Raw genomic sequence first — 13,873 nt, forward strand, 5'->3', positions numbered from 1 at the left:
GTCATTTTTTGATTTGCAGTTTGTAAGATCTAGTGCGTGTGTGTGTGTGTGTGTGTGCGCATGCATCAGAAGACCCCAATGAGATTGTCTGAAAGAGGAAAACCAGAGGGAATGCACACAGCCCGGGCCACTGGCTTATCCGATCTGTATATATAGATCCAGGACTGGGAAAATTGGAGTAGGAGGATGGGAGGGATAGAGAGCCAGATGACTAATTAAGATGTGCCAGGAAGAGAAGAAAATGAGAGTTGAGAGAGAGAATTTAGCATGTTATCCAAATGCATGTTTATTTGTTTTGCTAATATGAACTGATTGATTTAGCTCATACAGACTTAAGAATTCAATAGATAATGAAAGAGGGATGGAGATGGAAAACAGCAGAGACAAAAACAAGAGAAAGAACGAGAATAAAGAGACATTTAACATTATAACCCCACCCCCCCAGCCACCATTGTAGACAGAATCACCATTAACCTCATTAAAAGCTGATCTGAAAATACTCCCAGATGCAAGACTGCAGCAACAGAACCCGACCAGACAGTATTACTTTTGCTCATTTTTTCTCTCCATCGCTCTCGAAAAATCCACAGCCCACTTCCAAATCTCCCCCAGATTTCCAATAGCTTTCACTGTGTAGTCGTGCCAGATAAACAGAATCTATTGGATCAGTCCCATTTCACGGCTGCACCCGGCACACATGGCGGCTTCTGTGGCCCCCTTTCTCTCAGCTACCTCTTTCCCTCTCTCCCAAAATTCTACACTCTGCTTCACATTTATTTCAGTTTTTCCTCTCATTTCTTCATCTGTTCTTTTCACCCTGCATTGGTTCTTATCGCTTTCATTTTTTGTTGTTGCCTAATCGCACTCTGGAAAAACTTCTCCCACCAAGATAGGTTAATATATTCAGATTCAAGGGAATTGAGATCGTTATCCTAATATACCAGATCAAATCACATTGTGTTCGTCATATTCTTCTAAATGCCTACTTACGGGCTCTTCCCAACAAGAGAGAAAGAAAATAGAGAAATAATACAAGTAATAATAGATACAATGAGTAACAATAACTTGACTATATACACAAGGTACCAGTACCGAGTCGATTTGCAGGGGTACGAGGTAAATGACGTAGATATGCACATAACTAGGAGTAAAGTGACAAGGCAACAGGATAGATAATTAACAGTAGAAGCAGCATATGTGATGAATCAAAAGAAGTTAGTGCAAAAAGGGCCAATGCAGACACACTGGACAAAAACAAACACAACAATTTCAAAGATTTTACTGAGTCACAGTTCATACTGTATAAGGAAATCAGTCAATTTAAATAAATTGAGTCGGCCCTAATCTATGGATTTCACATGACTAGGAATACAGATATGCATGCGTTGGTCACAGATATCTAAAAACGTTGGGGTGTGGATCAGAAAACCAGGCAGTATCTGGTGTGACCACCATTTGCCTTATGCAGCACGACACATCTCCTTTGCATAGAGTTGATCAGGCTGTTGATTGTGGCCTGTGGAATGCCCATCGCCAACATGGGGCACTCTGTTCACAACTTTGACATCAGAAAACCGTTCGCCCACACAACGCCATACAGTACATGCTGTCTGCCATCTGCCCGGTACAGTTGAAAACAGGATTCATCCGTGAAAAGTACACTTCTCCAGCATGCCAGTGGCCATTGAAGGTGAGCATTTGCACACTGAAGTTGGTTACAATGCCGAACTGCAGTCAGGTCAAGACCCTGCTGATCTCGATCCCGCAGGTAAAGAAGACGGATGTGGAGGTCCTGGGCTGGCGTGGTTACACATGGTCGTGAGGTGGCTTATGGTAGAGAAATTAACATTAAATTCTCTGGCAACAGCTCTGGTTGACATTCCTGCAGTGAGCATACCAATGGCATGATCCCTCAACTTCTGTGGCATTGTGTTGTGATAAAACTGCACATTTTAGAATGGCCTTTTATTGTCCCCAGCACAAGGTGCACCTGTGTAATGACCATGCTGTTTAATCTGCTTCTTGGTATGTCACGTGGATGGATTATCTTGGCAAAGGAGAAATACTCACTAATAGGGATGTAAACTAATTTGTGTACACAATTTGAGTAATAAGCTTTTTGTGAATATGTAAATTATCTGGGGATCTTATTTCAGCTCCTGAAACATGGGAACACCACTTTCCATGTTGAGTTTATAGTTAACCAAATAGCAACCCGGACTAACTACTTAGCAGTTTTACGGTTTGGGGTAGAAGCTGTTTAGAGTCCTGTTGGTACTGCTTGCCGTGCGGTAGCAGAGAGGACAGTATGACTTAGGGGGTTGGAGTCTGACAACTTTTAGGGCCTTCCTCTGACACCGCCTGGCATAGAGACCCTGGATGGCAGGGAGCTTGGCCCTAGTGGTGTACTGGGCCGTACACACTACTCTCTGTAGCGCCTTGCGGTCGGATGCCAAGCAGTTGCCCTACCAAGCAGTAAGGCAGCCTCCGTTTCCTGTTGTCCACGATCAGCACCTATGCCTTATTGACGTTGAGGGAGAGGTTGTTGTCTTTGACCCCCTCCCTATAGGCTGTCTCATCGTCGTCGGTAATCGGGCCTACCACCGTCATGTTGTCAGCAAACTTAATGGTGTTGGAGTCGTGCGTGGCCACGCAGTTGTGGGTGAACAGGAGGGGAACTAAGCACGAACCCCTGTAAGGTATTACAGACGGGGTCAGGGAAAAGTTGAACATTTCAGTGTAGACACTAGCCAGCTGGTCACCCACATATTTTTTTCTGAAAAGGAAAGTGTTGAGACTTCTGTAACATTGTTATGTCATAAGCTGAACGCTGTCACTAGGCTAAGTGGTCTGACTGGGGCCATGATGAAATAAAAGTCAAGGTCAACAGGTTAAGGACACCGCGCCGCAGGAGGTGGTAGACAGCTGACGCATGGCCAAAGACTGCTGTCCGAGGAAATTAAAAACATCCAGCTAGATTTTTACTATATCAAAGTACACAACTATAAGTGACAACATGGATGATTTGGGCTATACTGTAAATGAATCTCACGAATAGATGGACGGGCAGAGAGACAGGCAGACAGCCAACTTGTTCTAAGTGAGCAGCAAGACAGGCTCATTTTCATCCCAGCTCTTTCAAGTCCTAATATAAGTAATATTGGGGAAGATCCTCAACAAGAGTACTACAGTAGTATCAGTGATTTTCTTAAATTACCTCAATCTGCAGGGAGAGCGAAATAAGGAGCAAACAGACGCTGAATGAGACTGACAGAGCGAGAACGGGGCAGACAGAGGCTGACCAAAGCTCGCGTTGCAAAATAAATGTACACATGCATGTTATTCAATCGTTGCACCCACACTGCTCATGAGCGTCTGCGTAGCCAGGCGCTAAAATAGAACCTGGTTCTATTTGTGACGCTTGATGCGCTGAAAGTCCCCATCTCCCCGCTGAAAGTCGTCTCTCCCATCTCATCATTGGTTTTTAGGAGCATATACCCATTTGGGTGATTGAAAGATGAACTGAGGTCCACACTCCAGGCCAGTTGGTGGTGGTAATGCACCTTAAAGTTGGTTGCCAACTGTCATATAAAGTACAAAGAAGCCTGAAGGAGGTGCGATTACTAGAAACAAACTGTTCACCCTTTTATCTATGGATTAATTTTCAGACGACTAGAGGACCTTGTGCATTTCAGGTAAAATAACCAAATGTTTATATCCCAGGACAAATTAACTAGCAACAGCAAGCTCGCTAAATTGCCATAAATGTTTGCTTATCGACCTGTCCCGATATTAATATAGTTGGTTCAGAGTTTGTTTTGATATTTCAATCTGTGTGTCCTGATCACGTCTGGTGTGGGGGGACAAAATTCAACATGCGAGCGAGCGGTCTGGTCAGCATGTGAGGCAGTAAGATGGACACAGACGCAAAAAAGAGAGATGACAGACGAAAAGAGAAAATAAACAAAGTAAAGCGAGAGATATAAAGACAAAAGAGAAAGAGACAGGCAGATAGTAAAGACATACAGACAGAGACCGAGATAGTAAAGACAGAGCGAGAGGGAACAGAGGGGCTGTATCGTGACAGTCTGATAGTGAGAATAATTTCACCATCATTAGCTCAGCCTCGTTTGATTATGTAACCACTGCTGTCACAGCCTCCTCTTTTGCCGTCGTCATTTCGAGGGCACATCGAGCCATGACTCCTCCTTCGCCATTACTCCCCACCACCCTCCCCCTAGACACAGACCACCCTGTATTTATTTTTAACCTAAAACATCCGACCCAGCTAGTCAGCATGCCCTGCTCTCCAGGACAGACTACGTAAGAGTGGATGTCTTATGGTGCTTTCAAGACAACTGGGAACTCTGGGGGGGGATTAAAAATTATTTAAAAAACTAGGTAAAATCATGACGTCAGTGATCTTCAGGTCAGAAAGTCAGAGCTCTAGAAAGAGGCCCACGTTTTCGACTTTGCTGACCATTCAAAACAATGTTTCCCAGTCGGAGCTAGTCCCATCTTGTTCCAAGCTGTCTTGAATGCACTGAAGTCAGATTTCTGAGTTCCCTGTTGTTTTGAACTCGGCAAGACTTGGAGGCCAACGAAGCGTAATAATTATTATCTAACACTGCATCACACCCCAGTGGCCCGCTGGAAGCAGTTTGTACATTACGCCAGATGAAATCCCAAGGATTTTCACATGTGAGTGGAGGATGAGGTGGAGGGAGCGTTTGATAGAGACATCACATGGCCTGTTGATACAGCCTATGATCCTTTGGAAAATACTGTAGTCGTACAGCTGCAATAGACTGGGACTAGAGCTTTCAGTCAGTCTATCCTAATGTATAATGCAGACTTAAAGCCACCATTATAAAGTGGAAGACTAACTCTACTGCAGACAGCGGGGCTGTAGCACTGTAGCAGACTGAATCAGTGACGAAAAATCTCTGCAGTGTCTGTAGAGAAATGTCTACTGAATATCCTATGCCTAAGACTCAATAAGTAGAAAGGAAAAATTCAGTAAGACTTCAAATGATTTCAATGTACTTAACAGACACTGTTCATTTCTACCACTAGAACAAGCAGGTAGAGGTTGATTCAGTAAACAATGTCCATTTCTGAATTATTTTTGGGCCCCCAAAATGATAACCTTTGATATATTCTATTCCATTGTTCTTCCACAGAAAGTCCTGACAGTCCAACAAACTTCATTGAAACAATTCAGTAGAGTTGCCATTTTACTTTTTTTATATCAAATATTATTTTGGGAGGACCATTTCAGTCTGCGGTGTCTGTCTACTCTCCAATTATCAGAAGAATACATAACGGGGTAAAGAATAAAAATGTCTTTATTTATTTAACATTGATCAAGAGGACATCAATGTTACAAAATTGAAATGGATGCCAAGACCTTTAGAAATGTCATGAATCACTGTCTTAAATTACTTCAATTGCAATGCAAAATGAGAGAACAAAAGCTCTTAGAAAAATGAAACCGGCTTTGTTGAACGGCTATAGAATAAAAAGTATTGTGATGTGTTTAGTACACTTACAATTGTAAAAACCACTCCAAATGAAACCACTAAAAACGAACTCCGTTGACCACTAAAAAAAAAAGGGCTTTAGAATAGAATATACTTGGCATTTTGTGTGGCCTTTTAAAATAACTATATACACAGCCATAGACAAGATTAGAAAATACTGCATTTGTGGTCGTGGTAATAATAATAAAATAGTCGTCAGTCAATTGGTACAGAATAATAAAAATTATGTGAATGTCATCTAAATTTTCGTAAACGTCGAATATGGATCTATAAAACCGGTTTTCAATAAAACCCCACTTTGTTTTGCACATTCCCATACATCATTGCTGCATTGAGTTGAACATTGTCACATCTAAAGAATTGACTAGAACTTTAGATACTCATTCCATGTCCTTTCAGTAAGCCATTCCTGCAACATTTTGTTGACATTTTATTTGATCACACCCACATTGACCCTTCTAATTTACAAGATTCACATAATATTCAATCAATATAGTACACATCTTATTTGGACCAAATGTTTTCCTGTCATTGAGCAAGACATGAGGAATCCAATAAAAAGATCCAAAGCCACCCAAGGACCCCCCGCACACCAATGATCAGTATTAGTTCTGTCTAACAAGTATTATGGAGCTGCCGGCTTGGAGTATTGCTTCTTCATTCTATGTAATGTATTCTCTCTTTTTCCCCATTCAGAGAAATTTGCCATTTGAAATCACTTGTATTATTTACCAAATAATAGTCTGAAAGTACTAGGTTGTGTCAACTTGATGTTGCTGTTCCTACTACTGACACATCCCTTTGTAAATGTTGCTGGTCTTGTGTTTATTAAACAAATCACATTTTCTTTGCAACTTTGGGTAGAAAACCAATAGCTTTTGCTCATGATGAAAACAAATTGTGTGGTCATCCTCACAAGTGAAGACAGTCCTCCATGAAAGCAATTCAGGTTGTCTGTCTTAGCAGCCTAATGATTCAACCCAACAAAAATGGCAGCTCTTAGTGGGCAACACCTATGGTGCAATTCTCATAAACTTTTCCTACCACCAACACTTTGAAGAAATGGGCTAGGGTGTGACTCAAACCCTAACAAAATTATAAACTATTGCATGGCAGTCGTATGTTTTTTAATATAATTATTTGAAAATATATGTTGTGTGACTAGCAACTTGTACCATTAAACCCAACACCATTGCAAAATACTAGTGTGTGTTTGGGACTTTTCCCATTGAAGAGCATAACATTGAAACCATTACAACTGCTGTAGCCTAATGGTTTGTTTATTCACCAGGAATGGTCAAACTAATCCAGACCTTTTTTTAAAGGGAATAAACCACAGAGGGGCTGTTTCCTGGACACAGATTAAGCCTAAGAGAAGGACAACCTGGACTGCTTTCATAGAGGACTGACTTGAATTATGAGGATGGCCACAATTTAGTTTCATCATGAGCAAAAGCTGTTGGTTTTTCTACCCAAAGTTGCTAAAGTAAATTGCATGGCAATTTTGTGACATGGGACAAATGCTGTGACCCATGTAAGGACCCCACCAGATTCACAGGAAATACATTACATAGGATGAAGTTGCAATACTCCAAGGCCACAGCTCCATACTACTTGCTAGACAGAACTGATACTGGTTGTTGGGGTGCAGTTGGTAAGGAGTGTGAGGGGTATGTGGGTGGCTATTGGATTCCTCATGTCTTACTCATTGGTAGGAGGAATTATGGTCAAATGTTACTATATTTATTGAAGATCATTTAAATCCTATTATTTTAAATGTCCAATTTGGGTGCAATGAATTAGCTTAAATTCTTAGAGATAAAATAACGTTTCAGGAATGCTAATCTTAGCTGTTTGTAACTACAGAAACCATTTCAGCACAATCTGAGATGGTGGGTGTCGAAATCCTCCTTGTGCTTTTTGAAGTGGAAACGACCCGATAACTAGTCTGTTCGGACATCATTGAACGTCTAGGTCAACAAGTATGCAGAGGAAGAGTGTGAACCATAGACATACATGAACCATTCTAGTAATTATATTTCTATCGAAGGAGAACCATTCCAATATGACTGGCATGTCAGTGTACAATCAGACAACGGTGGATACCATACTTTGAAAATAAAATAATATTATTGTGGTAAAAAAAAAAAAAAAAATGCAATCAATGTGCCAATTAAATACATCATAATATACCAAAGCACCTCTTGAAGAGTATTCCAGACATTCTTCACAGAACACAACTCTTTAGCATTTTCCAAACATTCCCGTTCAGTAAATACATGTCAACTCTGTCTTGGTGTTGTAAGGCACCTTAAAATGTTACTTACTTTCCTATATCCAAGATAATGGATTGTACCTCATTGCTGGGGGACATTTATTATTATTCTGCATTAAAGTTGACGAACGTGTTGATGAACGCATAGTAGTCGCCGGGCAGGGAACGTGAGAGTTGAAGGCATAAAAGTATGAATGGGAGTGCGTCAACGTCAACTTCATGGATACCATGTATAAGGTGACCGTTGGGCGAGATACAGCCATAGATGGTGGCAGGCCAGGCGACCCTTGGGTTTGGCATACAGCATCTAGACGTAGATTGTCAGGGATGACGAGACCCCTCTTCCACTAGCCTGGTCCCAGATCTGTTTGTGCGGTCTTCCCAACAATGTTTTGCTGTATAGCAAACTTCCACGGTTTGGTATGTTTGGTAATGACTATGACCATATAAAAGTATACAACACAAACAGCCCTGGGACAAGGCTAGTCTTCCACTGAGAGTATACAGGCTAAGAGGTCTAAGGTTCTGGACTACAGCATCTCCACATAGTTTTCAGGGATGAGCCCTTTCTTCCCCTCCAGCTCTCCTTCCAGCCAGCCAGGTTCCCTGGAAGGTGCCACTGCAGATGGGAACAGAAGGTACCAGGGGACAGGGTGAGATAGGAGTAAACACACAGCATTTCATCAGTGTTAGAAAACACAGATGGTTGTGTCAGTGAGAGAAAGTTTTGCTCAGAGCTTTATAGTTGACATTTTATAGTTGGCATAGATCGAGTATATAAACACAACCATCATCTCTGCAAACACTGAAATTGTGGTGGAAATAAAAATGTAACTTTCTGTGCTCTGGAAATACTCAGCAAATACGGAAAGTGATGGGCAATGTCCCCGTGCCATGTCATCCTCATTTTGTCCGTTCAGGTAATGTACCCCATTTGCTGGGAGAATGACTCAAGAGGGTATCATTGTAGGCTGTATAAAACATGTTTGGCACAGAGAAGCTTTTCAGAGAACAGGGACATGTTAATTAGGCACTAAATGGATTAAAAACAGACATGCAGGGAGGGACTTCTCCAATCAGAATTCTTCATTTCAGTTCTGCATTGCAAAATGTTTGAAAATGTTTTTAAGTTGGTCTTCCCATGGTGCCGGACCATCTTCAGACTGAATGAGAGATGATAGGAGGTAAATTGGCAACAAAATACAGCGCCAATGGATTCCTACCCAAACTCTGTATATTTGACTAAAGTGAAATGGGCTGAGATATGTTGACGCATAACTTTAGTATTTTCTAACCCATCTCTAAAAAATGTTTACTACGTGATATTTGGCTCCCTTGCTTGTGGTGTATATTATTTCATGTGATACGATTTCTTATGGGATGGAAAACCCAATATATTAAAATCAAGCTGTGCCATTATTAAAACTATTGATAAAGTAATGTTTCGACCATGTTTGGTTAGGTATGCGCAAGCCAATATAGGTCTCTAGTCAAGAGATTGTTACCGTATGAGGGAAAATATGGCCACTTCTTTTGACAAGGGTTCTTTCATTTGTCGACCCATGCACTGCCAATTGACAGTGTGTGGCTTTGAGATTGTTGGATTCTCAATACGAGACAGTGAATCATTTTTTAAATATTTTTGGCTTGAGGACGTACATTTTATATTTTCCGTCTGAGTTAGGCACCTCAGTTAAACTCAATTGGAAAACAACCCCATACCAGATAATATTTTATTAGTAGAGTGTCTCACTTGCCTGACTACTCACCCTGAATTTTGTTCCTCTGCTCTGTTACATTGCTATATACATTCAGTCTGAATCTGACATCCTAGAAGTCATTGAGGGGAGTTGTACAAAACAAATTAAATCAGCGATTCAATCTCTAACAAATCAAAGTTGATAAAGTCATCATGGAAGCTGGCTCTGGCCCAACCCATCGGTTTCTGGGACCAATCAGAACGGTCAGAATGTGTTCACATTCTAGAAATCATAGCGCAAATCCAGACTCATCGTGGAGAAGAAACATCAGTTTGGCAAGAGGCATATGGATGGGTAGCTAGGCAAGTGTCTTGCATCTTCAGGAACCCCAGCCCATATGCATACTTGAGTAAGCCCTCAATGATAATTGGCTGGTAATACCCAGCCACGGACCCATTGCATCTTGTCAAGGACAAAATGACATATCCTCCTGTTGTAAAGACTCCTGTGTATCAAGTCCATTTCCCTTCACTGACTAGAGCTCTGTCAAGTCCCATTTCAGACGGACTGGAGAGTCACTCTACCCCTCCTCTCTCCCTCCATCCCCTCTATCCATCACTCAGTCTGATTCAAGATCCTGTTACCGGTTCCCTCACGGAATCCAATATGCCCAGCGGTTCTTTGAGATTTCAGAGTGAGCGACCGACCGTTGTCGGAGCGATAACACTTACCGGCGCTGAATATTGCTCCGACCTGGAAGGATAACTCGGATTCGTGCTCGGCCTCGCACGGGTACACCGCCATGGCTCTCTTGCCGCCGCCACCGGTGACACTGAAAAATGAAGACAATCAGTGAGCTGGCGGGGCTTTGGAAGAGAGAGGGAGATCAGAGGATTACTACACGATTCAATCTGGGCTAGGTGATCAGTACTGAAACAGCAGGGAGAAAATGAGCAAAAGGACTACGGGTATCTCAGGGGCTGGCGCAAACCAAGAGGACTTGTCTGGCCGCTATCTGAACCTGGCGAGCGAGTCCACACACCGTCCCTCTCTCAGAGACACAGGGTCAGCGTGGATAATCTCAGACTGCAGACATGCGTCAGGCCACAGCGATAGACAACCATTATGGTTCTACTGAGATAATTAGAGCGGGGCAATTCTAAAGCAGGTTTCTACACAAACAGAACAGCCGAATGGAATTCCTGAGAGTTCCTCCCCGGCACGGTTTTATGCAAAATTCTACCCGTAGTGGTTACAGACCTAGACACTGAGGCTACATTCTTAAAGTGAATGTGTGGTAAAAGGGTTGTCTAAGAAACTATATGCATGCATAGCCCTGCAGAGGTTAGAGAAGATGCTTTTCTGGCCTTGAGAAAACAATGTGTTTATTCGGCAAGGCTCGTGTTGTTTTGCCCCCTTTGCAAATAGTAATGCCTACTGCCAGTTGAGAACTATGTAGAAAACGCAGCCTTCAATACCTCATACCCTGATAAATATTTCATATACCTACACTCTGCAACAACAACAACAACAACAACGTTGGAGAGCACTGGAGACCAAAACATAATATCTATTCAAACTGAAAAACTTTTGTGGATGCCGAGTTGTCACTGCAACCATCTTCACCTGCACTTTGGGATTTGTTCTTTTGAATAGAGGGTATTCTTACGGGACTGCATCTGGAGAAACAGGCCTTTTGTATATATTAAATAACATAATGGATTGCCCATAATGACTTCGCCATGTGCAATTTCCTCAACATAATTTGAAAGCTTGAATGAATTTTTTGTGTCTGGTAGGTAAGCCCAGCTATGGATAACAGTTATGGGCTACGAGTCTACAGAGTTCCCACAGAGTCCATTCAAATACCCGTGTGTGCGCACGCGCACGCTTACCCGTCCACTGTCTTGTCCCCATCAGAACTGGCTTTGGTCAGGGCACCAGAGTTGAGCCACGAGGCTGCTACAGCGATGCAGGCCCTGCAGTCAAACAGAGGGAACAGAGGGTCAAACATCTATAACCAGATACCAAATACCTACAGTAGCATCCCAATGACACCAGACAGTGGTCTGCCAACACAACGTTAGTGACCACTGCATCCACCCAGTAGTGGGTCTTAGTCTTTTCCCTGGCCTGTGTGAAGCCTATGAATGCAGATTAACCATTCAGTTAAACATGCAACAATGTCCTCCCATCTGTATTTTACTGCAGCGAGAAGGTCTAGGTGACTGCCATCGTTAAGTTGAAAAGGGAATTCACTTCTCAAACACATATTTCAAGTTGTTTAAGTTAAACATTCCCTGTAGTCACCAACATAATAAAAAAAAGTACACAGCCATCTCAAGACAACTGCTATAATTTACACTGAAATCATTAGCAATTGTTGGGAGTGAGAGGTAGAGTGAGGTTTTAATGGCTAGTGCCCTTGAGCTGTGGGGGGGAAAGCCAGAGGGGATTTCAGCAGGGGACAGTGTGTGGCAGAGAGTAGAGGCTGAGAAGAGCACCACACTTAACAGCTAGCTATTTTCGCACGCAGCCAATTAATATTCCACCTCCAGAATCTACACAGCCTTGGCAAGGCTTACAGGAACTCACAGGTTTTGTTCTAATTACCTTTGTTTGAACAGTTTTTGTAAAAACAATTCTGTAGTGAAGGGCACATTTAGAACATTCTACACAAGTTTATTTATGTGAGAATTTAAAAAAAAGAGGACAAATTCAGTGGAGTGTTTCAAAAAAGGAAAGAGCAAAACAAAAGCAGAGACATTTTGACCCTTTGTGAAAAACAGCAGGAAACAGAATCAAGGGTCATCACTTTAGAAAAAAAAATACTGACTGACTATCAGATCATCTAAAATAAACATTAGTCTCATATTGGGGGTGAATAGACACTGGCTGTTTCTTTGATAATGCCCCCCCCCCGTCTGACTACCACACCATCTCAGGACAATTCAACAGCCTTCAACATGCTGATTGCAGAATGCTGGAGAGAGCAAATTTAGACAGAGGAACACACACACACAGAGAAAGACATAACCCCCTATGAATAAAACATTGAAAGCAGGTGCATAATTATTCAAATCTGGGGAAGTTCACAGCTGTCCTCACTTTATTATGAAGCATTGTTAGAATATTTTTGAAAATCAATGTCCTACATTTTAACCACTTATTTTACTGATATTTGACGTACAAATTAGTCCAATGGTACAAAAGAACAAAGTAAACGCAATTGACCCATTCTTCTTTTCCCCATAGGAACAACTTCCACTGTTCTCAGGACAGACACAAAAAAATAAAATAAAAAAACAGTATCACCAACTTAGAAAGTTAGAGAATGTTCTAGAAAACCATTACTAGAGGTCCTTTAGCCTGAACACAGTGTAACTGGAGGGGGAAACAATTCCCTTAACAGTAAAGCCTCCACTTCCCCACTAATTCAACTGTCCTCTATAAACTACCTGGGAGGTCACAGCCCATAACAACATCTGTTCACTAAATGGATATAAGAGGAGACACCCTATAGACATGACCATCCACTCTAAAAACAGCCATACCAATCCTATTAACCATTACTAGTAAAGATGTCGTCTTGTGCCATACGCTCTTTACTGCAAAAGTAGGGGGCAGAGAGTGTGTCTGCGCTCTTTTATGCTCTCTGCGTCAAGTCTTGTCCTACTTTAACCTCCAGAGACGGAGCAGGGCCAGCCAGGGCACAGTGGGGCTGAGGGGGACAGCCAGCGTCAAGCCGCCCTCCTTCCCTGCCCGGGGCCCATGCTAATACAGCGTAATGAGTAAATTGCTTCTAGCCGCTGCTCCCATAGAGACACTAAAATACAATTAGAGGGAGCAGCTTGGGAGGGCCTGGGGGGCAGGGGTTACAGGTGGGATGGGAATGAGGGTACACAGTCCCTACCCCTCTCTGGCCATGACTTCTGCTATCAGAATACGAAGATCGCATTTAAAAGATGTGCCTAGATGCACCAAAGTCTTTGTGGTGTGATTGTGTTCAGATCTGTCTGACCACTTCAGGTGGTGGTCAGGGCTGCATTGTGTGTGGATTTCTCCTCAGTCTGGACGCAATCACGTCATCAGCACTCCTCCCATAAGTCTCCAGAAAACGTGTGTTTTGGGACAGAGTCACCCTTTCATTATAGTCAGAGGAAATGCGTTCCTAGCGTGTGAGGAACGTGTTTGCTGGACTCAAATGCTAGCCAGCTAGCTTACATTTTGAAAAACTTTTTTGTTTGGCTAGAGTTAGCCTAACCCGTTTGTAGTAAGCTAGCAAGCAAAGCTAAATAGATTGCAGAGGTTAGCTACAGTCATCAAGTTGTTGTTGTGTTACCATAATTTGCCTA

The 13,873-nt window shown here is 42.3% G+C and overlaps 1 protein-coding gene across 2 annotated transcripts in view; it reads right to left on the minus strand.

Moving 5' to 3' along the window:
* Positions 1–5,330: 5,330 nt before the first annotated feature.
* Positions 5,331–13,873, minus strand: part of LOC106610191 (rho GTPase-activating protein 10) — a 70,224-nt gene continuing 61,681 nt past the window's right edge. Inside the window, exons 21-23 of one of the 2 annotated variants that reach the window (XM_045722755.2) lie at positions 11,414–11,497; positions 10,250–10,350; positions 5,331–8,437 (exon numbers count right to left, since the gene is read on the minus strand). In XM_045722755.2, coding sequence (XP_045578711.1) covers positions 8,349–8,437; positions 10,250–10,350; positions 11,414–11,497 — 274 coding nt within the window. In that variant the 3' untranslated portion in view covers positions 5,331–8,348. Of the gene's footprint in view, positions 8,438–10,249; positions 10,351–11,413; positions 11,498–13,873 lie in introns of those variants that run through there. The other variant, XR_014393075.1, reaches the window with a different exon arrangement.

The sequence above is a fragment of the Salmo salar genome, chromosome 08 (genome assembly GCF_965601325.2).
Source record: "Salmo salar chromosome 08, fSalSal1, whole genome shotgun sequence".
NCBI lineage: Eukaryota > Metazoa > Chordata > Actinopteri > Salmoniformes > Salmonidae > Salmo > Salmo salar.